The sequence below is a fragment of the Pelmatolapia mariae genome, linkage group LG23 (assembly GCF_036321145.2).
Source record: "Pelmatolapia mariae isolate MD_Pm_ZW linkage group LG23, Pm_UMD_F_2, whole genome shotgun sequence".
Lineage (NCBI taxonomy): Eukaryota > Metazoa > Chordata > Actinopteri > Cichliformes > Cichlidae > Pelmatolapia > Pelmatolapia mariae.
The window spans coordinates 44,467,232-44,493,850 of NC_086246.1; the positions used below are offsets into that span (position 1 = coordinate 44,467,232).

Consider the following 26,619-nt stretch of genomic DNA (forward strand, 5'->3'; position numbering starts at 1 on the left):
ACCTTTTGTTTTGAAGTCTATTTATTTTTCAGAGAACGTTCGTTTAAATTCATTTTCTATAAAAATTTAATAAAAATGATTTTTTTATAGAATTATTTGAATTATTTTTAATAGCTTTAGAGTTGACCTCAGTTTTTCTTATTTAAAAAAAATGTAGCATCGGATTGTCATTATTATTGAGATTGTCAATAATTATTAGTTAGTTCAAATTAAATTTTAGCAAACTGACAAGGCCTAAAATTTATGACGAGTTCTCCATATTTTAATTAATTAATTAATTTCGGTCTTCGTTCTTAAATTAACAATATATATTTCTTTCACTTTGCACATTATTTTATTTAAACGTTTTTAATTATTTGTTTCTAATACGTTTGCGTCGTTATTCTCTGTTTGTTTCGATAGTTAATGTCGAAAGATGTCGAAAAAAACCACGTGTTTTTAGGACTCTCCTCCGGTTGGTCGGTGAGCTACGCTGGACCGAATGGATCCGCCTCTATCCGGATCCATTGAGATATTGCGCAGTGGGGTCAGCGTTTTGCTCCTGTCCGTTATCTCTGGTGTTTGAGCTGAACGAGAGAGTCGAGCATGCCTGGACTTCTGCTGGGAGACGAAATCCCAAATTTCGAGGCCGACACCACCATCGGCAGGATCAAGTTCCACGACTTCCTGGGCAACTCGTGAGTGTCATCTTGCAGTGTGCAGACGTCGCACTGTAACTTACTTGTTTTAAGTGGGTTTTGGTATTAAAGCTGCAACAGTGCAGCTTATTGCGTGCTCAGTCAGTTACCATCCCTTCGCGATTCCTCTCGATTAAAAGCTGAAGCACATTTTCCCAGATCTTACTCGCCAGTTATGGCGGCTGACATAAAGGGCGTTACACAAGCGCGACCTGTTGGTTTAGAGACACTTTTAGTTAGTTTTTTTTGTTTGTGTAGTTAACACAGTTAACAGTCTTAACTACACGCTGTTAACAGGTAAACTGTTAGACAATAAAAACGACTACAAGAAGCAGTTCATTAGATACTGGAGGTGTAAACTGTGTGAAACGGTTGTGTGCGTGGCTGTGTTTGTTTTCCCTCTAGTCTGTTCTCCACTGAGGTTCAATTGCACTCCTTGTTGTGTACCTATTTTTGAACTTGGCAGTGCACACATCCTTCAAAGATCCAACACTAATAGGCTCGCTTGGTTAAAAGAGCAGAGAAAAAAAGAGCTCTGTGTGCATGTATAATATTTAACACACACACCGCACACACAGCTCGAGGTGAAATGTGGAAATGCACATTTTGCTGTAAGGTGTCCAAATAACATGATGCAACTTCCTTTGGGTATTCTTTTTTCTCCCCTCTTGTCCCCTCCCCATAAAAAATGATGTGCTTTAAACAGGAACACTTTTCAACACTACTTGAAAATATCTGGGGTGTTTTGTTTTGTTTTTTTCCTTTGGAAAAACTGAAACAGTTAGTTGTTAGCTGATTTGTAAATACCCAACAAAATAATTTGCAATGATTTATGGCATTCAAAATTCAGGCTTCTCCTGTGTGCAGTTTTATATCCCTACAAATCAAATGCCTTGCAGTTTTTGCCAGAGAAAGCAGGATATTTGGGGGGGAAAAAGAATGAAAACAGTCATTCTGCTATCCTGAAGTTTTGGCACACATTGCGTTATCAAAAGTGTAACAGGATCAGATAATTCCTGCTTTTACCAACATGAGAACAACACCCAGTTTTGGTGACTGCATAATAACTTCCTTATTTTTCCCTCCTCGGAAATGTTGGACTGTGTGAGGCAGCCATCTGTTCAAACTGTTTCAAGCTTTTCCTTGTGCCTTTCCCCCCTCAACATTCAGTAATTTGGATTTTTTTCCCTACCAGTTCAAATTCTAATCCCAAGAGGTGAACAAACTTTGTTCAGCCTCATTTGAAGCCTGGTAGTCATAGGATATTTAGCCAGAAACAACAAAGAAGCAAACAAAAAACCCAAACTGGTTTAGTCACCCAATAATCAGCTGATCATAATGCTTCTAAACCATGTGATGAGGGGTCACAACAGACTGAAGGGCAAATCCATCCAAGTCATGTCAGACCCCAAAACTCACATGATTCCAAAGCTACTTTAAAAAGATCAGCAGGTAACTCATTAGTGGATTTAAAGTCTTGTTCTCTCTGTCATACTCACAGATACCCGTTGCTTTAGCCTGTGTTTGGAAATTTCTCTCCCCCCTTTGTTCCCTTTTCTGTGCTATTTCATCCTCTTTTTTTTTTTTTGTTTTGGCTCCTACTCTTTAATTTTCTTTTTCTTTCAGAATATTTCTCAGTATCAGTTTGTAAAGCATGTTGGAAGCACAGAGTGGTGAAAGCATGAAAACTTGCTTATTGTTTTACAAGTCTCTTCAGCTTGTGGTTACCTTGAACTTGTGACTTGATTTTTGTAACACACCCTGTCTATAAAGATTTGAATTGCACACGATGACTGTTATAAAGAGGATCGAACACATCGAAACTTTTGATTTTAACATTTCATTTTTACTTTTAACTGATGCTCCAAACAGAGGCCTTGTTGAGTTGGAACAATGTCTCTTTTCCCCTGCAGATGGGGTATCCTGTTCTCCCACCCGAGGGACTTCACTCCTGTATGCACCACTGAGCTCGCCTGTGCTGCCAAGATCAGCAATGAGTTCAAGAAACGAGGCGTTAAGATGATTGCCTTGTCCATTGACAGTGTTGCTGATCACAACAGCTGGAGCAAGGTTAGGAATGCACAAGCACAAACTGTATAAGAACTTTTTTTTTCTTTAAGTTGTTCAGGACACCCTTGCTGAAAAGTACATATTATTGAGTTTTTTTTTCAGATAGTTCACTTATCTAGAGATATTGACCATTATCTTCAAACTCAACCTGGTATTACCAGGTTATATAATCTATCCTAAGCTTAATTTCTTCACATTTCCAGAGATAATAAGTGTCTAATGTCCGTGGACTGGGAAGATCTGGTTCTGTCTGCTCCGTTGGGAGAAAAAAAACCTGTTCATCTTAACTTTAGTGCTCCTACATGTCTGGTCTAAGAGTAATTAAGTAATTTAGCCTTCAAGTCCCAATTCCAGTTAAGTTTCCAGTAAGAAGCACATACAGTAGGTTGAGTGCTGCAAATAGTATATAGAAACATGCACCTCATCAGAAGCACTAAATGGTAGTTATTTTCAAAACCAGCAAGGAGTGTAATGAAATAGTTTTGCATTGCAAGAAAGAACGAATATGAAAGTAAATTTACAACCTTCAACTGGAACTAAAGTATGAAAATGATATTAAGTGTAAAATACTCTGAGGAAGAAATAATGTTTATTATAATTATTACTTTCTTAATTATTGTCTCTTTCTTGTTTTTCTTGTTTCTGTTGTAGTTTATATTATTATTATTATTATCATCACACTTTTTAATGTGGACTTTACTACAGCTGTTATTTGTATATTACTTTGAGTGTAAGGAATCATAGCGGATCCCGGTCAAGCAAAAAGCACCAAACTTTTATAATAGTCTGCAAAATGTTTCTCTGAGTGGATCAGAGCTGTGTGCTTTTTTTTTTCTTTAAATTTGTGAAATCTTCAACTTAAAATAATCGGCAATATTAAGTATTTATAATAGAGTATAATACAGTAAAGCACTTTGGTCACCAGCCGTGGTTTTACCTTGTACTTTATAAAAATACAGATTTAATTTTGACTTATATATAAAATTCTGCATATCATTTAAACCTTTTTACCAATGTAAACTATTTTTAATGTATTTTGTTTGTCAAAGAAAGTTAAACTATTATGGATTATGCATTTGGTGTATCTGGAGGAAACTCAGAGGCCAGGCTTTTAATAGTTAATCCCCTCTCTCGACAAAACGCAGTCACTTTTTAACTGGGTTGTCATGTTACAGTAATGCCTCCTCAGAAAGACCAGTGATTGGTCCAGACTCTCTTCCTCACTCCAAAAAAAAGAAATGTAAATTGTTCGTGTTTTTCTTCTTCTTCTTCTTGTCCTCATCAAAATGGTTTATTCTTCAAATTAACAATGATAGTACTACAGGCATAGAGCAGGCGAATATACTTATGGCCTTTATACAACATGCTGCTGTTCCTTATCCAGTAGTTAAAGATTACATGCCGAGGATCTGTGATCACTCATCAAACCTGTGATGCAATAGTGGAGAGATGGCTGCCAGGAGGGAGAGAATTATTAACAGAGGATGAAAACGTGAACTAACAACCATTTAAAAGCTGACTGTATCTCTTGTCTCTGAACAGGATGTGATGGCTGTTAGCAAAAAGGCTGATACTGACCTGCCTTTCCCCATCATCGCTGATGACAAGAGGGAGCTGTCAGTCCTGTTGGGTATGCTGGACCCAGATGAGAAAGACAAAGATGGCATGCCCCTCACTGCTCGCTGTGTGAGAAACCCATTCACTTTTTTATTTTCTTCAATTAATAAAAGTAAAACAAAAAATAGCACTATAATTGTGAAAGAACAGACAACAATTAGATGCATATTTTTATTTTGCAATAAGATCTGCACTGACTTGCATGCTTGTGAAACGTTTTGGCTTTATACTTGCTGTTTTAATTACCCACCATACCTGGTAGTTAATACTTGAAAAAAGTGTTGATTTTTACAGTTAAACAGAAATGTACACTTGCTGGCCACTCTGTTAGCCACACCTTGCTAGTCCCGGGCAATGATCAGATTCAATAAGGTGCTGGAAACATTCCTCAGAGGTTTTTGGTCCGTGTTGACACGATCGCATTACACAGTTGCTGTAGATTTGTCAGCTGCACATTTATGACGCGATGCTCCCATTCCACCACATCCCGAAGGTGCTTCATTGGTTTGAGATCTGGTGACTGAGAGGGCCATTGGTGGATAGTGAACTCATTTTCATGTTCAAGAAACCAGTTTGAGATTATTTGAGCTTTGTGACATGACACAAATTTCAAAAATGTCAAAGTTCACCATACTATCCAAATCTCACTGCCGAAATTTAGATTTATCAGATGAGGTATTGTCTTTCCTTTTTGTTGTCCTGTTTTGGTGTGTGAACTGTAGCCTCAGTGTCCTGTTCTAACCTGACCGATGTGCAGTGTTGGGCAAGTTACTTTGAAAAAGTAATTCAATTGTAGTTACTAGTTACTTCTTCAAAAAAGTAACTGAGTTACAATATTCTAAAAGTAATTAATTACTTGGAAAAGTAACTATTGCGTTACTTTAAAAAAAACAAAGAACGTTTAACCCTCTGGGGTCCAGGGTATAATTGGCCATTTCTTTACTACTCTTGATTTTCCCTCCACATTTTACCTTCAAAAACTATTTACTTTGCCTTGTTTGGTATCATTCTTTTTAGCACAACATCACGTGTCTGAATTTACAGTTATGTTCTCATTTTGTCATACTGTATAACCAGAATTGATCTAAAATCAGACAAAAACCATAAAATCAGAGTAGAAAAAGTTATATTTTTACTGTAACAACCATAAACATGTTTAATGAATGATATTTCATAACTTCAAATGCAAATATTAATTGTCAATTTTAAAATCCTCTGCACAAGTTTTGCAAACAACAAATTTATTTGCATCCATTTACCTTGATTTTTTAAATAACCATTTCAAACTATTTACAGAACAATCAGCTGTTCTTCAATAAGATGCCACAAATTATTTGTGCCACTCCAAAAACATAATGTCTGTCCACTACAAAGGAGAACATCACAGCCTGATACCTGCAGGTCTGACAGCAGCAGGTGTATCACTGCTGTTTCTACCTGGAGACAGCAGTCGCCTCATTGTTCTGACACACAACACAAAACTATCCACAACACTACACACTAACTACACAAGACAACACATTAACTACACACTCCAAACACGCTAAACGTCACAAATCTCTCACATCTCAAAACTCGCTCTCTCTCTTGTTCTGCTCTCTCTCTCTCTCTCTCTCGCCGTCACTCCTAAAACTTCCCGTTTTGTTTTGGTTTTTTGCTCATAAGCAGAGAGTGCTTGCTAGCGCTAACGTGGCAAAACTATTGAGGAAAAAACGCCGCGTATATCTTGTTTATCACGACTCTGGTTTTACGTGGCCTATCAACACAATTTATAAACTGGTATATATCACCTTGTTGCTTTGTCTTTAAGTGGTCATGTGATTGACTTACCACAACTACTTTATTCTTCCTCAGTCAAACAGCAGCACTCCTGCGATTGTTTTGCCCCCTGAGCTCCAGGTGTTGTGCTAGACAGTGATCGTGATTACCGTCCGCGGGAGCGCGCAGCTGCTTAAAGCTGTAGCACCCAGATTACTTACAGCTACTTCCTGCAGCTGATATAAGATGCGGTAAGCTGAACACAGCTTCAACCGTCTGTTTGTTGAAAAATAGTAACGGACTGCGTTTCCTTGTTAGTAACTGTACGGCGTTGTAACGATAGGAATAGTAATTAGTTAGATTACTCGTTACTGAAAAAAGTAATGCCGTTAGTAACGCCGTTACTAGTAACGCCGTTATTCCCATCACTGCCGATGTGGCATCCAGGGTGGCATTGTTGATGACCTGTGGCATCAACAAGGCACTTTTCACACAGAGAACTACTGCTCACAGTTTTTAAAAATGTTTTTTATCTTTTTTTTTTCTTTCTTTTTTTTTAAACATTGTCAACATTTTCTGAAATGCTCAGAGAGCCCACATGGCAAAAACAACAATGTTCACTTAAATCCCCTTTTCTTCTTCATTGAACTTCAGACATACCTAACAAGGTGGCCAGTTATTCAATTATTTTAATTCAGTTAGCAAGGAAAACCTTTTTTCAGTTTTAGCATTTTTGGACATATTGAAAAATTTTAAATCTAAAACACAGAGTATATCCAGAGTGTTGTGGTTAAGGAGTGTTATCTCATTCCACTTTAGGTGTTTGTGATCGGCCCTGACAAGAAGCTGAAGTTGTCCATCCTATACCCTGCAACCACAGGAAGAAACTTTGATGAGCTGCTCAGAGTTATTGACTCTCTGCAGCTGACTGCACAGAAGAAGGTTGCCACACCGGTTGACTGGAAGGTACGTAGTGAAGGCATCAGTCAGCAAGCGAGGTCATCAACAGAGATCAAGAACTGATGTAACACCACCTGCACAGCTACTGAGCAGCAGCTCTTAATAAGTTATCCATGCCAAGTGTGCATAATTGAACTAGACTGCAAATGGCAAATAATGTTATTATTACAAATGTAAAAACTCACATTCAGTATCTGGTAAATATCGTCCTGGGACCCAGCCTGTTCATTTTATTATTATTTTTTTCCAACCAAGACTATAGCAGTCTGTCATATTATAAAACATTAGTGTTTTATAGAAATGATTTAAATAGTTGGGAAATATTCACTTTTTGCTAATAAAGACTCATAAAGTGCTTTTAAGTTCTATTAAATATGGGCCTGCAGTGAGTAGACAATTGGCCTAGCACTAAGACTGAATGCAGAATGGTTCTTTCCAAGCTAGCTGACTCAAAATCCACCAGTAGCATGTTACATCTTGTTTTTTGGGGGGTCAGTTTTAAATTTGTGTTTAACTTTTCTTGGTCTGAAGCACCAACCATTTTTAAGGTAGGCTAACTGCCTCCTAAATTTCATTTAACAGTTTAGGTTTATTCCTAAAAAGTGGTTTATTGGGGGAATGTCGTATGATGAAATAGTAAAGGCGTCTACCCTGTGTCTAAAATACCCTTTCATGTTTTTCAGCCCGGTGACAAAGTCATGGTCATTCCCTCGCTCTCAGATGCTGAAGCTGCGTCTCTGTTTCCTAATGGTGTGACAACTGAAGAAGTGCCTTCTGGAAAGAAATACCTGCGCTACACCCAGATCTGAAAGCACATTACTCTTTGACCTGGAAATCTTTGGTTAATAATTCACATAAATTGGTGCACGTACCCAGTTGGGTGACTTGTATTTTCAGTCATGCAACATTTCCAACACTGAAGCAGAAATACCTTGTTTATCCCCAAATAAACACATTTTTCACATTTTCTGTGCTTTCTGAGCCTTTCCCTTTATGTACAATTTTTCAACAGTTTTTAACAAGGTCCTCATGTGTAATTTACCACTAGGTGTCCTCCTACAACCTGGCATGGAAATATTATCATGCTTCTTTTGCTGCAGTAGTGCTTTCTGTCAGTAGGTGGCAGTATGTGTTAAATGAAATCCTCACTGAGCTATTGGCGAAAGAACTCAACAACTGCAGTGATAGGGAGTGGTACCACATGTAATGAAATGACTACTTGTATTTTCACACATTAAAAAGATGATAGAGGACACATTGGTAGTAAAGGTGATCTCTACTTTCAGTAATGTTGTATTTCTCATAATATGCAGACTTTCAAAACCTTCTCACGCTTTTCTATTTTCGTTGCGCTGTCTCAGCTTGCAGATTATGCTCTGGCTGTCTAAATGTCTTTAATGTACCAATGAGCATTGTGCTCCTGGAATATATTTTTAAGTAAGCTGAATCCTTTACTATTTATCTGATTGTACTTTAGTTCATAAAACCACATTTAGAATTATGAAGCAGAAAACTTGCTAGATAATGGATTTGTGATTTCCAACCACAAAGAGTAACATTAAAAGATGTGGGATTGAGGCACTTCACTTTTCAGAGTTTCAGGTTTTTAGCAGTACTTCCAAAGAGATACCCGCCCCGCCCCTCCCCACAGTCCCTGATCATTTCATTTCAATAACTGAGGCATGTAGAGGTGTGGTGACGGCGTGATTAGCACTGCTGCCTCACAGCAAGGTCCTGAGTTGGACTTCACCATCTGGCTGGAGCATTTCTGTGTAGAGTTTGCATGGGTTGTCTCCGTGCACTCTGGCTTCCTCCAATACTCCAAAGACATGGAATTAACTGGTGATTCTAAATTGCCCATAGATCTGAATGCAAGTGTGAGTTGCTGTCTCTCTCTCTCTGTGTGTTAGCCCTGTGTGTGACCTGTGCAGGATGCACCCTATGCAGCCAGAGAAAGGAAATGAATAATTCCAGTTTTGTATAGCTGAACCCCCCACCCCCCACTTCATTATTCATTTCAGAGCTTTCAGATTTCACAGTAATCTTGTCCTTTTATCAGTTATATGGGAGGTCTTTTACTGTGAAAGGACATTTGGGTTTAATTTTACAAACAACAGGACCTGCAATAGAGATTTAATTATATCAACCCCTTTTGGGGATCAATGATGTATTTAACTTGAATTACCTTAAAAGACACATAGTCATGTGTTTGTAAATCTATAAAGCATCGCAAATCTTCCAGAGACAGATTAAAGACTCGAACTTTCAGCTGCAGAAAAATCATCTCAGCAGGACGACCTTAACTGTAGATGAGACATTAAACCCAGCACTAAGGTGTAGGTTTTCTCTTTGGTTTATTCAACCATCAAAACTGCATGGCTGAGGATCGAATTAATTACTTTAAGTAGTCTGAAGGTGAGCACTCGTCTCTCACACACATACACACACTCTCTGACCTTGCATTCACTCTTAGTCTGAGGAATGCTGAGGTCAAAGAGAAAAGATGGGATTCCCTTTGAGTGCAGAGGTGCAAAAGAGTGCAGGGGCAGATAAAATATCTCAGAGTGCTCCTCCTTTCCACCCTTGTCATCCACACAATGTGAACTGGAATGTTGTTCTTTTTTCTTTTCCATCGCCTAGACAAAAATTTTTTTCTAAAAGATTGCATATAGTTTGCAGTGTTCCAAACATGTAGTGCTGCATTCTTGCTGATGAAAATGTTGAGTCTTAGGCCGTGGCCTAAGCTTTAAAATGTGTGTTGAAGGTTCGTGTATTCATCAGGTAAGCCTTGCACTGTGTCTCCTCTGTCTGTTCTCTCTCTTCCTTCTCTGATGGCTGTTTTGTCCTCAGGAGCCATCCAAAATAACACCCACACAGACACACCGTGCTGATCAAATGGATTTCTCAAATTCCAGACTACAATAGCCAGTGCCAGAGCATGAGAACAGCTTTGGGTGTCTGGGCATAATTGCCCAGTATCCACCCCCTCACCACTCACCCTGCATCACCATGTTCATCTATCACCCCTCACTTCTTGGCTATCGAACCAACTCACCCCACCTCGCCTCAGCAACACCAGTACATGTAATACAACACCAGCCCCAACCAGGTCTCACGGGGTAAAACACACACAATACCAGCTGCTGGCCTCTTTCTTTCTGTAGAACGAGCACACACACATACACAATACCCATGATCAAAGAAATACAGGCTGCTCTAAAAGGAGTGGCCTTCAGTCCATCTCAGAAAATAAGATGTTTTCCTCTCAGATGCTTCAGACGATAGTTTTCTGGAGAAGTGATTTAAATAGAATGGAGATAAGCTTTATGCATGCACCTGGTATGCCAAAATCATACTGTAAGTCAAAATATAGTGCAGGTTACATATGAATCTACAGCCAGTTGGTTGCTGTGTATGTTGCTATTTAGCCACAAGAGGAGAATCGGTTGACAAGTAAGCACGATTCCCTAAATGTGAAAACAGCCCTTCGATGTAAAGAGCATCAAAAACACCATGAACACATGTATGTATGTATGTATTCTTATTCACGAACATGTGCTTTTTCTGGAAGAGCTCATTATTCTCATCTTGTGTGCCAGGCATTGACTTCATCACCTGAAGCTGCCCGTGACCTGCAGGTTAACAAGCCAGAGACCAGAGGGGCTCCACAACGCATCACACATGCACGTGTACTCACACATATGCAAAGCTGAGGTTTGATACTTTCCAGACGCGCCCCCGCTCTCTCTCCCCCCTACATCGCCTGGCACTCTCACCCGCTCCGCTCTCCACATCTCCCACACACGTTAAAACAGTCTAACACACACTCACACAATGGCACCTCCCCCATTTCACTCAACCCGGCTTATCAAAGTTTTCGCTTCTTCAGCTTCCCTTTCCCATGCACAGACATAACACTGCACAGCCAAAGCCCTCACTTTGTTTCTTCTTCCATCACAGTGCTCTTCAATCCTCTTTATGATTCACAGTGTTTACATTCTGAAAACTGCTGCAAAGCCCGAAGGCATTTCTGTGTACCGACCGCCCAAGTATGACTTAGATAGACTTACTGATAGGATATAAGCTACGTGAACAGATTGAAGGTCAGACGCATGAGTGATGACCTCAGGATTTGGCTGAACTTTAAGAAGTATTAACCGCATCACAGTCAACAGTCACCCCTGAGCTTTCCTCACTCCTGCTGAAGCATGGGTCATGACACACACACACACACCTGCATACACAGAGGTGAAGACATAATGATAAAAGTGATGAAAGTGTATGATCTGGGTGCCGAGATAAATGCAATTGTTTTGATGACACCTCGTAAATACAGCATCCAGACAGGCTATTACTGCAGCACAGGTCAGGGCCGGCTATTGCTCTGAATGAAGAAGGTGATAAATGTGAAGGTAAAAGTGCAATCCCTCTATGTGCTTATCTTTGCCTCTCTCTATCAATATTGCTGCCTTTCTCTTGCTTTTTGCCCTCCCTCATTCTCTCTATTAGAGACACATTGATCACGGGCTGCTGGCATATCACCTGAGTAATGGCTAAGGGTGTCTGGGCTTTAAAACAGCTTCAGCAGAGCGCCAAGAGCTTTATCATGGCGACACGGTAAATGGCTCATATAATAGAGTGTGCGATGTGTATGTGTGCACGATCATAATGCAGGGCACATTAAGATTAGAAATCAAACACAACCCAATAAGAATCACAGACCACCAGCCCTGCCATACAGCGCAGATGTGCTAGACCTCTTTAAGTCATTAAAATGCTTTGCAACAGAGACATCTGCACTGTAATTATTGAAAGTGCAGTTTCTCCTACTTCTCTCCTAAATGAGTAGTTTAGACTTTTCTGAAACATACTCATTTGTTGGTTAGAGATAGATGAAGAAACTGATGTCAAATCTGTTGGCAAAAGCACACAGTTTGTTTGCTCAGCTTCTTTTTGGCTTAATGCAAAATCCAGTAAGGCTGCCAGGTGGCAACTGGGCCTGAAAAATAAAGCAAACATGGAAGGGTGAACATGGTAGTTCCTCCAATAGTCATTTTAAGGCTAACTAAAAAGGGAAGTTAACCCCTATGGACTCCTGTAGTAAAATGCCTAACTTTAGAGCAGCAAATAAACATATTTCCAGCCTTGTAGAAGAAATGGATTTGGTTTGGTTGACATTTTTCCCCATTCATTACAACTGAAGAGGTTTAAATTCTGTTGCAGCTTAAGTTTGTATAATTAGGGCCTATACTCAGTTAAATGGAGTCCCCAAACTGGTTCTCTCAACCATGTGTGTGGTGTCGGTGTTAGTTTGGTGAGTGAAATCATAGTATTTATCTGTATGTAACTTGGCACTGATTAGCAGGCACATCTTTGTGATGCACCAAATCCAAAGACAAGTTTCTTCTGATACCTAAAAACCAACTTTAGCAAGATGGTGACAGTCATCTTTCTAAAGTTTAGTGTGGTGACTTGGTGGGAACATCCATCTTTCATTTGGAGTCTATGAATTTCACCATTCTCAGTATTAAAATATAGAAAGACCTAAAACTATAAAATCTGTTACATTTCTATTTGGGGGTTAGAGTCTGAGAACCACTGTAAATCCACTGTAATAAAATCACCTTGACCTAGTTAAAAACTGACCACTAACCAGGCTCTGACAGAGCGAGTCCTCCTGTTGTTGTCGCCCTTTCGCAGAAATCTGAATTGAACATCACAGGGAATGAAAGTGAGGAGCCCAAAATGCTCCAGCAATAAGAATATTTGATGATAATAAAACAGAAAGAAAGATAGAGATCTACAATTCCCAAACCTGCTGTGTTTCTTTCCACAGGGCAGTCAATCTGAGAGGGCAGAGAGAAGGTGGCTATGAAACTTTATCGCTGGGGGAAGAGAGAGTGAATGCCACGTTCCTCTGTGTGTGTGTGTGTGTGTGTGTGTGTGTGTGTGTGTTTGCACGCACGTGAGCTTGTGTGCGTGGCAGTTTGCACGTTTGTGTGTGTGTGTGTCATGTGGTGGACAGAGAGGGGGAGGAAAGTGGAGGCAGAGGTGAGGAACAAGAAGAGAGTGAGGAAAGTTGAAGTTGAGATGGTAATGCCATAGAAACTTTTTAAAGGTTTGGACGATTCTCCCTGAACTGTAATGGGCTAGTTTGGAGCATAATGAAACCAGTCTGGCTTTCCTGGCTCTCACACCCCAGGTCATGTGCATGCACACACACTCAGAGCTGAAAGAGAGTAACACGTGTTTTTCTTTAGCACTTGTTTATGTTCATCCAACAGTGGGAGTGCAGAGCCATAGTTAACTATCAATTAAAGCGATGATCATAAAACAAGCACTTGTAAATAAACAGTGCCGAGCTGGAGAGATTCAGAGAAAAGCTAAAAAACAAAATATATTTGTAGTGTAACACAGATATACCTGCCTGCTCCTGAAGAAATTGTTATCTTAAACTCTAGAGAGAGAGAGAAAAAACACTAAGATATAAGACACCGGATCTTTGCTACACTCAGTTTAATATCCTTGAACGTTACTGTTATTTTGTCACTTGTGGGCTTCACCTCACCAGCAAACAGTAAGGCTTTTGGGTTACTGCTTTCAGTAAGTGCGCTTATAAAACTTGTGTGTTAATGGGGCTTTAAGCCAGCATATGTTACACATGGAGAGTAACAAGTCTCCGTGTGTGTGTTAAAAAAGTTTGGAGGTGTGCATCAGAATGTGTGTGTGTGCGTGTGCACTTTGAGTTAGTATAATGAGCTCCCCTGGGTCTCCCTCACCTTCCACCCCTCCTTCCATGCCTCCATCGCTCCCCCCGTTCTTCTTCTTCTCCCTAAACTTGGCCTTATTAACCCCTCACTTCCCTTCATATGTTTATTTAAGTAGGAGATGGTGGGGAGTAGAGGTGAGTCGACCGCCTGTACACACGTTTATTTACATAGGTCGGCCCGGGGATTTGAAAAGGTGGAAACAGGGAAGGGAGAATAAGCTGGTGTGACTTCAATTTCTTGTTTGGGTTTCTGTACTGGAAGCAAAAAGACAAAGGAGTAACAGCTTAGATGTCGGGTCATTGGCTTCACACCTTGGACTGACCCAGTGGCCATGATTCTGAGGTCAACCTTAGCTCTAAACATACTAAACAGGTCAACTAAGTCAGCTACTCATCCCCTCTAGCTTACCCCAAACCTTCATAGGGGTCACAGGTCAGGAGCTGCCCTTTACTGATGTCCATATGAGTGTGGGTATAGTTCACCTGAGGGTGCCGCTGAATATAAACTTGTCACCTGACCAAGTGAACTTTGCAAACTAATATACACATGTGTGTTTTAGCCAACGCTTGATTAGGTTTTACATTATTACCTGCTGACATGAGGAACTAGAGCTACAACAAATTTAGATCCGCGAGAGAATTTAAGCAAAACACTTCATTTTCAGCAGTCTGGGCAAAATTAATAATATATTTTGTTTATTCTTGCAATTTTGTTTATTCTGGTTGTTTGAGATGCACAAGGTGTGACAGAGGAGGGAACTAAGGACAACCCCTAAAGGGAACAGCCAGAAGAAGAAGAAGAAGAAGAAGAAGAAGAAGAAGAAGAAGAAGAAGAAGAAGAAGAAGAAGAAGAAGAAGAAGAAGAAGAAGAGACGTACATGACTGGATTCCTCTACTACTGTGCTGGGATAGCTGCTCCCATCTAACTCTTGGCAGGAAAGTAAATAAGCAGTCAAACCATAATTACTTTAAATATTAACACTTAAAAGAGCTAAGATTTTGACAAACCTACATGCCATTAGCAGTAAAATGACTCTTCTCTTTGCTCACCTTTACTCATCTCTTTGCTCAGGTCTTTGCTCACCTTCTGGGTAGTAAAGCCGAGAGTCCCCACCTGTTGTAGGATCTGAGCTTATCTGATGCTGAACAAAAACTGAAAGTCAAATATTTGCTGTTTGTTCTTGGATTACAGAAAATAAAATGTGACTTGTTTGAATAACCAGTGGGTATTTATGGCTCTCTCAGAGGTCTTAGTCTTATTCTTGATACGGTGTAGTATTTGCATTAGCGTGTTTAGGACAGGAGCACTGCGGTAACCAGCAGGGATCAAGGGATTACACCCAAAGCTCAGTCCAAGACATTCTTTGGCTTTCCGTTTAACTCCTGAATGACAAAACAAAAATATCTGAAAAATTGGAAATCCTGTTAAATGTTGCAGATAACTTTTGGGGTTACACGTGTTTTTCCACAAAAGGGCAATGTGATTAAAACTACTGCAGATATGGTCATGAAAGACAGACTAGTGTACTACCTTGTCTCAGGTAGGGCTTTGGCTCTTTGACTGTTTTTTTGGTGGGGAATTTTTTGTAAACAGCTTAAGTTCAAGGTAACGGCAGCAGGACAGGGAAGGGGGGGTGGGACGGTGGGGAATTCAGATCTCCAAATAGAAAGGGATTTCCCCGCAGCCTTACTTTCTCCGCCTGATCAGTTGTCACCTGGGCTGGATTTTAGGCCACTTACAGTGGGATTAGTGCCATGTTTCAAGCTCAGTGAGCCTGATCTTGGTCTAAAAATCTCACGGTGATGACATCACAGTCTTGTTGTCAAGGGATTATGTATAAAACACTTATAAAAACAGGGCAGGATAATCACTCTGACTCTTTTTTGAAAAAATAATGCTGCTGATGGAGTAATGGACAAAAGGGCAAGCTATTTTGGAAACTAATCACATGTAGTGGCTGCTGGATAAATAACCAATCACACTTACACAGAGAGACGGAGACAAATGAAAAAGAAAGAGACTGGAAAGGAAAGAGAAAGCTGACGGACGGAAAGAGAAAGACGGAATGAGTCATTCAACCTGCTAAATGATCCACCTGAGGAGAACCGGAGAGAACCGATTGACAGGGACAGACAGAAAAGCTGATGCCAGTAAGAAAGCAGAGCAAAGAGCGTGGAGGTGAAAGGCAGACAGAAAATCACTTTTTAAGTGTTGCCCAGCATTGGTTAACTCTCAGAGCTGCTGCCAGGGAGAGGTTTTCTGTGCCACTCCAGCACAGTGAGTCTTTGTAACTCGGGTTCTCAGAGGAGCTCAACGCTGCTCCAGCTGGCCTGTACCCAGCCAGGCTTTCTCATGTCAGGACACAGACAATCAGGCACAGTGGGGTATACTGGATGCTGGGGAATTTTGAGCATGTTTCTTATCTTAACTTAACAAAATAGCAGCTAAAATCTACTTGATACCATTTACAGAACATACTGGGCTCCAGATCTGTTCTCTAGGATTTAACAGCAAACAGAGAGCTTTTAAAGAGAGGTCTTTGTTTTATTGCATTCACTGTTGTTACTACTCTGCTGGGAACTAAGCAGAAACAATACTTATACTGTACCAGAGTGAATGGGTTTATATACCAATGCTACCACACTGTACTGAGAGACTCAAGTTTGCCAACTCAAACTACTTAACATTTAAACACTTATGGAAGTTAACTAATCACAAGTACCCTCATACTGAGGTTAAGTAGTTTTTTTATGCACTTGTGCTTTTTGGATGTCTTAATATAGGTTGCTCTACTTGACAGCGTTAATGCAGTAATGATAATTTTCCAATAGCAAGTCAATTTCAGGTATAATCAAGTAAGTATAATAAATGAAATCAATATTCATTCACTGACTGTCAATGAATGAAGGAGACTTTTAAAAGAATTAGGAGGATGTTGATGAGTCCACAGATTTTTAGACATTTTTAACCTTTTTTAAATTTTCCTGCTTGCAGTGTAACTGCATTCATTTATTCATTCAGTTCTGCTCTGAAACATTGCTTGTAATGGTTCCCCTTATTAATAGTGTATGTTGTTGATCCTGCATGAGGAGACATGCAAGGCTGCAGGTCCACCATGCTGACAAGGGCTATAAAACATTTTCTGAGTTAGAGACAAAGCAGCAAGACAAAGCAACCAGTGGCTCCTTTCACCACAAAACAGGAATAAACTCCCCATTATTTGCCCAGAAGGCTGTGCTAGCGGTACCACGATAAAGGCTACGTGGATTAGCATTCTTTCACACTGACATATTAGTAAACACATATTCTAAATACATATTTTATATTTATTCCATCCACAGACCACATATAAATTATAATTTTAATGGTAGACAAGGGGCTAACTTATTTGATCCTTCAACTATATAGACGCCTGTGAAAAAAATGTCCCTGCCGCTCACTTTTATAGCCTCTGTGACTGTTTTGCCAATGAGATTATCTTCAGATTTTGTAGATTCATGTCTTATTTAATTCAACATAACGCCTCTTAAATTTCATGTAGCATGAAATAAAAATGAAAGCCGGGTATTCTTAGAGCCTGGCTGCCTTGTAATCCACACATTGCTATTGTATTAGCATTCAGCATCCCTCAGTTTCTCATTTAGACTCACCAGGATCTGTGAAGTTTCTCTAAAAATCAGGAATGCCAAAAGTTGATGCTTTGTTCACCTTTTACATACACTGTGGTTGGATGTTGTTACATTTTCCTTATAAATGCCAAGATATGGAAAAGAGCAACATCAAGGGTCTTATAGTTTACTGCAACAGCTACACATGTTTCTTTTTTAGCTATTTATTAATAAGTGACTTTATGTATATATCTATGCCTGTATATATTGTGCTATTCTTAGTTAGTTTACTGTCTGTCTTTGTTAATGTTTGTTTGTAATGGAGCACTGTAACAAAAAAATAATTTCCCCTAGGGATCAATAAAGTATTCTGATTCTGATTCTGATTATGAAGACCGTTCGTCAATAGTACTGGCATAAGGGAACATTGGCTTCATTGTGAAAGATTTTGTATTGTTATGAATAGCTGTTATATAAGGAATGTGGTTTAACATATTTCTTCAAAACATCTTATATGTAGTCACCTAGTTTGGGAGCTGCTGACAATGATGGTCATATATATAATGTCCACAATTTTTATGCTCATTCAGCCCCTCTGTAAGGAAACTTTCATATGTATAATATTTTTGTCTTTGCTTTTTCATCTTTAATTTTGTGCCTTGTTAATTGAAGTCGTCTCAAAGACTGAGAGGACACCACTTTCGCCTTCAATAGCAACATTCATCATTCAGTAGCATGCACTATATGTTGTTTTGTCAGCGCTAAAAGGTGAATATATCTCACAGCTCAAAAGCAGGGTAGGGATGGGGGGATGGGGGAGGAGGGTTAACTACACCCTTGCAGCTCCTCCTCCTCTCCTCCTTCTGCACTGATGCACAGATAAGAGCAGACAATACATTTCTTTGACTGCATGCAGGGAAGAGAGGAGTTTGACTGATCAGCGCACTTACAGGCAGGCACACACACATAGTAGCATATTTGTCAAGAGGTCTGTGACAGGCACATGTTCACGAGTGTGCTATCATCTGTCTTTATGAGTCTTTGACAGGAAATAAGGCTGCACTCTAAATTACACGTCTCTCTGTCCCCAGTCCAAAACAGACACGTCTGAACTGTCTGCGAAACAAGGCCTTTTACAGTGTGTGGTAAACAGAACAAGTTATTGCAGGTACGCTTGCACGTGCACACACATAAACCAAAGCTTGTCCTCGGCAATGTTTGTGATGGAGGAGTCGGTATAAAACAAGCAGACAGCTGAAAGGGCACTTTGCCACTTGGCACACAGCCATTTTCCATTTAACGTCCCCTCCTTTCTCCTCCATTTAAACCCAAGTGCATCAGCTCGGGAGTCGTTTCAACTTTGTCTCTCTCTTTCTTTGGAAAACCCACTTTTAGATTTCTGCCCTTATGTTAGTGTGTGGCCAGGTTTCCTATAGCACCAAGAAAGCTCCTTTGTTTTGGTGATCGGATCCTCATCAGAGGAGAGGAGAGGAGGAATGAGGACAGATGTGGAGGTGGGGGGGAAAGAGCTGTGGGAAAGATTACCAGGACAGCTGCAGGCGGAGCAGTTACTCTTACAATACTTTGGCAGCAGTTCAGATTTCAGCTTTGTACCACCCTTCTTTTCAGTTCCCCTCCACTATCCTTTTCTCTGCCTCCACATAGCTGCATGAATAATGTCAAATCAAATCTTTTTAACCATCTTTTCTCCTCCAATTTAATTGTTGCGTTCCTATCACCATCTCCCTCCTACATTGCCTCTTTTTGCCATTTGCCAAAACCGCAACACAAGCTTAAAGTGGGCCTGCAGTTAGTTTCTGAAGGTCAGGTTTGATGTGAGAGCAAGGAGGCGAGGGGAGGGTGGGAGGAGAGGGGGAACTGCTTTCTGGCCGTGATCCATGAGTCCTCCACAACACAATGTCACGATGAAAGAGAGAGAGAGAGAGAGAGAGGAGTGAAGCATTGTGGTTAGTTGAGACTCTATCATCGTGATGTAAACATGAATACAGCACCCACAGATGTGGTTACCTGAACACAGAGATAAACGATCAGTCTTCTGAATCACCTCCCCAGCCAACATGTGCGTCAGTGTGAGTTTCACTTTGATCTCAAGCGCATCTTTGCTGGCAGGTTGGTGGATGGAACTCTGATGATCAATTCTGACCGATATCTTCACGAAAGATCTAAAGTTTATCTTAGACTGTACCGTGTACAGTGGAGGATTGGCCTTTTACCTCTGACATATCTAAAATGTTTCAGCTTTCTCATACAGATCGATGTGAAGTTATTTGTTTACATAGTGTGTTTGAATATAATGCAAAATTATTTTAGCACAAATTTGAATAGAATTTTCATACAGGTGGAAACATTAGTGAATATTGCCATCCTGAATGAATAGTTAGTTCTAGAGATAAAGAGTTTGTGCCATAAATTGTATTAATTCAATAAAACCCACAGACTGTATATGCACAGTAAGAATCAAAAGATGGAATCCATGAAGATAAAGTTGTTTCATGGTTTCATATGCTGCAAGCTTTTTGTCTCATCAGAGAAATTTAAAGGATTCTTTACTCACATGTTTCATGTCACATTTATTTCAGCAGTTATTTTCCACTGCACATTGGAAGACAGAACTTTATTTGTTGTTTTTTTTGGCTGTCAGCAAGATTACTTAAAAATTACTGAGCTGGAAATCTTATAACTCGATGAGGAGGAGCATATAGCTAAAGGAAAAGGCCATAAAACGTTGGTGCAGATCCAGATAACGTTCTTGATAATAAAATGTGCGAGATGGGTTGTTTGCCTTGGCAAAGTATGCAGTCTTTCATTACCGTTTTAGTTTGATACCAGATGTATCAAACTGAGAACAGCAAGAAGTTACGTTAAACATCTACAGTAAAAGTAGATTTTTGAGTGCAAAAGCTTAACCCGTTCTCTCAGCTTGTGTGTGGAGCATCTGTTGGTCCGCACAGGAGTCTCTCAGCAGACGAGAAACCGCCAGTCAGCCACACACACAAACACACGCACTCACTAATTCTCCTCAGTAGAAACCTGATCCCCCTCATATTTCAAGTTCAAACGCTGAAAGAAATGCCTGAGAAATGCAATTTGGTGGAAAGGCTTGGCAAGTCAAACAACAACGGCAGCAGAACCTAATGAACTTTGTGGGAAAAGATGAAACGCAATTAGTTTCGTGGCAGATATAATGCATGTGTGTGAGTCTGATCGAGGGCAGGTTCCCATACCATGGTTTTTCTTAGAATTAATTGAGCTTCTTTAACTGTTTAACAAAGAAGAAAACCATGTAACAATGTAACAGTAAAAAATTGTTTCTGTGCACAGATAAGCATGTGCAGATCTAAAGAAAAATGCAGTAATCACACTGTTTTTAGTATCAAGCATAATTGTTTGTTAAGCATTTATCGCTGATTGCAATGGCCAAGTAATGGGATACATGTGACGGAGAACAAGTGGAGGGTAAAATATTTTCTTTGCTGGTTGGTGAAACTTAAATTGTGATCCAATCCTACTTCATAGAGACACTTTCAGAGAGGTCTTCAGTGCACACACAGCTATTGTAGCACACCCATCAGGTTAGAGAACGAGGGGACTGAAATTAGCACTGTTTGTTTTCATTTCAAATGGACACATTTCACTGGGAGCCTTTAATAGGCATAAAGGGCCTGAAGGGATGGATGATGGATAGAGCAGGGGACAAAGTAGTGTAACAAAGAAAAGAAAAGACAAAAGGGTAAGGACATGTGAGCACCAAAAGTATTTCCTAATTATCCTCACTAATCTTTTTCCAAGACCAAGAATCTCGGTGCTTTTTAATATTCCAAATGTAGAATAAAGTTCAGGACATTATTCACGTTTATTCCTCTCCATCAGCTGAATGGTCGTGTACTGGCAGGTAGGCAGGCACTTTCTCATTGGAGCGGTGTGAGCCTGCCAAGCTATAAAAGCAGCCATAAAAATCACCTCCAAAACCAGCTCAGATGCCGGCCATATGGCTGTGAGTTTAACAAGGACAAACTGCACCTCCTCACAGCTGCTTACTCTCTTGCGTTGAATCCTTTCTCTGAAACCCTTCCTTGATCACTTTTTCTGACTAACTAGCCCAAACTATTAACTCACTGAGCTCCCTGACACTGACGGCTATGTCGCTGTTTCACTTCCTGTGACACCCTAAAGCGCAAAATGTACTTCTTTTAAGTAGAGTGGACATTTGAGGCAGACCTTGAGCAGCAGTTTCCAAAACAACATGCATAAATTTAACTTGACTCTACTGAAAACTTCAAATTCAAAATAAGTATACCTCTTTGTTCACCAGACTTCACCATTCTTCAACAAAGAGGATTTTTCATTCTACAGGTAAACTCGTGCCAGCAACTCTCCATCCCCTGGGCCTCTGTTCTTTACAGCCAGGCTTCAATTGCCGCCCTGTTATTACCTCAGAGCTTTAATTAACGGACACACCTGTCACCATGCTGTGCACAGACCCAGCAGGTCATACTGAGGGCGCTGGGGAATTCCTGCTAAACTGTACTGCACATCAGATTATGAAGTAGTTGCTGATCTGCTCTAAAGAAAGCAGCACTGTTGAGAATCTTTCCAGGTGTTGGAGTTCAGGTAGGCCTCATAACGCATACACGCTCTCATTTATACATGAAGGGCATTGACCTGGATTGATAGGAATTCTAATGGAGACATCTGTGGAACTGGAAGCGGGTGAACAGAAAGCCATCAGCACCGAGTTTGCTGGTTGTCTGCCATGCTAACAAGCAGAGTTAAAAGCCCAGAGTGACAGCCCTATTAGGGACTAATGGAGGCAAAGACAGCTGAGACCCTGATGTACACACACACACACACACACACACACACACACACACACACACACACACACACACACACACACACACACACACACACACACACACACACACACACACACACACACAATAAAAGATCATCACCACACCCCAGAACGGCCAAGAACCTCCCCCCCACTCTCAAGCTTCTCCGGCTGTTTTTACCTCTATCCCTCCTGTCCTCCATCCCTGTAGTTAAAGATCTTTATGGGTGAGGGAGTGGCATAGAGATGGGGCGATGGGATGGGCTCTCATGCTATCAGCAATCCCTGGAGGTAACAAAAGGTCAAGGACTCTCATTTTTCATCCTAGCCAATTACCCTTCCATTCCAACCTGGCTTTCCTCTGTCTTTGCATCTCACCCTCTTACCCTGCTGCGCTCCATCCAGTCCACTAATCAGATCTATTTTGCTTCACATGACCACACACATGCCTGTTACTCTTCACACACATGTGCCTGTAGCCCTACAGTGTCCTTCATATGAACAGCTGGAATAAATTGATGTACGATAATTGTTACAAGAATTAAGCCTGATTTAAAAAAAAAGAAAAGAAAATTCCACTCCAACTAATGTTACATTTTCCAGTATCATTCCGAAGTGTCCTGGGATGTAACCATAAAAGGAACATAAAAGATGAATGTAACCACCTTGACATTACCCACCCATAATTACATTATTTGGGAGTATTTTTTGGAGCCAGAAGTGACCGTGATTGGATGAGATGGTGGAGTGATGTTATCAGCTAATGGTAGTAAGCTGCATCCATAAACTGCAATGTGCATACACAGTTACTGCAAATTATTGCTAAGTGCCTACTGATAAGTAACAGACTAATGGAATATTAGAAAATTCTCTCAGTAAAACTGAAATGTGAGCATTTTGGATGGCTGCTGTAATAGTCACAGCTATTACACATATATTTGACAGCTACAACAGCAGCTCGGCTTTCTGTCCTCTGCAGTGTCTCTTCGTATCCTGGCCTGCAGGCAAACAGTTCCCCTTTCTGTAGACAGATAGATGTTCTTATGATTTGATATGATCTTTTAGATAATTCCAGTAAAAATGCTCCCCACATGACAAACACAGTTGTGAGACCCACTTCAGTGTAGTTATCAATGAGTAAACTATCTACAGAGGCCAAAACTTTCAGCTATAACAGACTAGAAGATGGTCCCTGATGTATCCAGACAAAACAGGGGCTCCATGTCTGAAACTGTGGTGGGGTTGTGTATTTGGACGATCCCTTGGGTAGAGTCCAGACAAAGTCCTTAGGGGAGAGGCCTTGGCAAGGCTTGACCTTCTAGCTCTCTTTGGTATGCTAAATATGTAGCAGGAAACAAGAAGAACATCTATCTGTCTACAGAAAGGGGAACTGTTTGCCTGCAGGCTAGGATACGAGGAGACACTGCAGAGGACAGAAAGCCGAGCTGCTGTTGTAGCTGTCAAATATATGTGTGTGTCTGCTTGGAGGCAGTGGGAGGGTATCAAGCGTGGGTGATGTTGGCGATTGCTTCTAAGAAGAACGACAATTAACCCTTGAATTCTCAGTGACCCTCTCATTCCCATACTTAACCCCTCCCAGAGGTCAGAGGTCAACAGGCTCTAAGTGGCCTGTGGGTCTCTAAAAGGGGATTTCACAAATGAATCAGTCGCAGTGAGACAAAAACAGAAGTCTGCAAAAGAGAATGATAATCACTGCATTGATAAAGTAGTTACCAATCATAATTATGAATTTTCTGCATTAGTAGTATTATTATTATTGGTCTGGTTGTAGCTCAGTAGAGGTAGAGCACATCATCTACTAATTAGAAGGTTTCAGGCTCAATCCCTGGCTGCTCCAGTCTGCATGTCAAAGTATTCTTGGGCAAAATACTGAACCCCAAGTTGTGCACATTAGAGTGTGAATGATGCATAACACGTCAGTGTGCCAGTTATTACAGTGTATTAGTATTAGTGTATTAGAGCTTGCTTGACAGCCACATGACCTGGTTGTCTCGCAGTCACTGAGTCAACTATGAACTCTCTGTATGCTACACTATTCAAGAATCAAATGTGAGACCATCTGTCTGACAGCTAAATCTTGGAAGAAATAGGGTTGTGCAAAATCTATAAGAGATTGTCTGAAAAAGAAAAAGAATCAAAGTGATGCAATGGCCCAGTAAAAGTCCAGACTTCAAGAGACTTCAAGAGAGTTCTGCATAAACAAATGTCAACAAACCCCCATGAACTGATGCAACATCGAAAGAGAGACTGATACAGAGCCAATCATACAGAAAATCATTTTGAGTTATGGCTACTAAAGGTCGTCGAACATGGCGGAGGTGAATTCCTAAAGCCATAATGTCAGCAAGAATAAAAGAACTGGCAATGCCAGTTGAAGTGTGATCCAAGGCTGTTAAGATGTCCTTTGTTTAGTTTATGCTACACAAACTGTACATAAAAAAAAACTCTTTAAAAAAAAAATTCTCAGACCTACTGTAGTCTCCGTCTTTATATACAGAAGAAGGCAGATACGACAAAGATAGCATGGAAGGAACTCTTTGTGCTAATCTTTACTGTAAAAGGTTGGGGATCGTCCACAGTGATCAAGTGTTAAAGGATTTCATGCAGGCAGATTTTAATTGAAATGCATGAAAATGAGAGACTGCTGGTTTTGTGACCTTTTGTTGCATTAGCAATGTAAGAAATGCAATCTTTTCTTCTTTTTTTATTTTTACATAACTTCAATTCCCTTCTGAGTTCAGACAAGGTTCTTTTTTTACTGAAGGTCACATTTAGGAAAAGATTTAAGAGAGGCAGAGAGAGTGCGTGTGGATAATGAGTGAAAACGTTGGGAGAGAGACATTTTCCACAATAACTTCCCTGAATAAATTTCCACCAAACAATGCAGAATGTCAGCCAAGGTACAGGATTTACTGTGACTCATTAACCGTGTTTGTACCGTGTTTATGACCACACATGACCTTCTTCTTCCAATGATTCCAAGAGGATTAGTGTACCTGTGCCCCCAGGAGGGAATCACAGTTTGGGTATGTGCAGACCCCCTGTGTCATAGTGAGGAACACTGGAGCCAGGCTGCCTGCAGTAGCTCCCCAGAGAGACTGTAGGGGATGTGTGTGGAGCTTAAAGTTAAGAGTGTGGGTGTGTGTGAAGAGGATGATTTTTCCAGCAGATATGCAGTTGTCGACCATAGGTTTAAATCAAGGGTGGACATCTGCTTAATATACTCAATTAGTCACACAATTGATTATTTCATACAACACACACACATTACAATCTGGACCATAGACTGAAGTGCTGCTGGACTCTTTATAGCATTTGAAGGCTTAAATATAGTCTACACATGCATTGTGTGGACATAAAGACTTTGACAGTTCAACTCAGAGTGAACAATAGTGAAAGAGTCTAAAGAAAAAGCAATCTTCAAAATGTTTGAAAGACCCTGTCAACAATTGTTCTGATATGAAGAGAAAGACAGAAACTTAGGGAAAGACAACAAAAACACAGCTGGTGGTATGAGATGAGACCAAAAAGTCTCAGATTCGCGTTGTGAAAACACACTTTCGGTCTAGTTTGAAAACCGTATTCTAAGGGGAACTACAGTCAGCCATTGCTTTAATTGGCTCTCAAGTTTAAGATAATGTAACAACAAAGATTAGGTTAAGCAAGATTTAATTGTCATTTTATGTTCAATTTAATTGAATTTTGACTCATATTAGTGTTCACTGTTAATCTTATTGATAATACAGTAACCATATCCCTTTTTAGTTCGGTAAGTAAGAGCCTATTTCAGTAAGCAGATGCCACATGTGATTCATAAGAACCAGATAGTAGCGCCTGGTTCAGAAAAAACAGGAGGCATAACTGCCCAGTGGGTATTTTGAACACTCATCTGTACTACTAATGTTTTAAGGAGAAACAGTCTTTTTTTAAACTCCACCTTTGCATAATTCTCTATTGCCCATGATTCGTTTTCTCCCTTTTTCAACTGTCGTTTTTCCAAAGCGGGACAAAAATATCTCCCTAGAAAAACATTTTTACTGATTTCCTCTGCCAGTAGACACTGTAGACTTTGGTCAGTTTGAGCAGGCTTGGTTTCCTGGATTGTTACTTTATGGGTTTGATCCTCGCTGTTGCTGAAGGCCTGCTGACAGAGACAAATGTACTGCAGAGTGGACACTCACATATGTTAGAGGAGGATTTTAACTATCCACCTGAAATCTGTAAAACTCTGCACTTTCCCAAAATGATTCTTTTAGCCTTCTGAATGTAGCCAGGATTAAGTT

The 26,619-nt window shown here is 40.2% G+C and overlaps 1 protein-coding gene across 1 annotated transcript; it reads left to right on the forward strand.

Moving 5' to 3' along the window:
* Nucleotides 1–408: 408 nt before the first annotated feature.
* Nucleotides 409–8,049, forward strand: prdx6 (peroxiredoxin 6). Its single transcript, XM_063466239.1, has 5 exons — nt 409–677; nt 2,591–2,747; nt 4,290–4,433; nt 6,942–7,088; nt 7,766–8,049. The coding sequence occupies exons 1-5, from the start codon at nt 586–588 to the stop codon at nt 7,889–7,891; spliced, it is 666 nt and encodes a 221-aa protein (XP_063322309.1). The 5' UTR covers nt 409–585; the 3' UTR covers nt 7,892–8,049.
* Nucleotides 8,050–26,619: the final 18,570 nt, after the last annotated feature.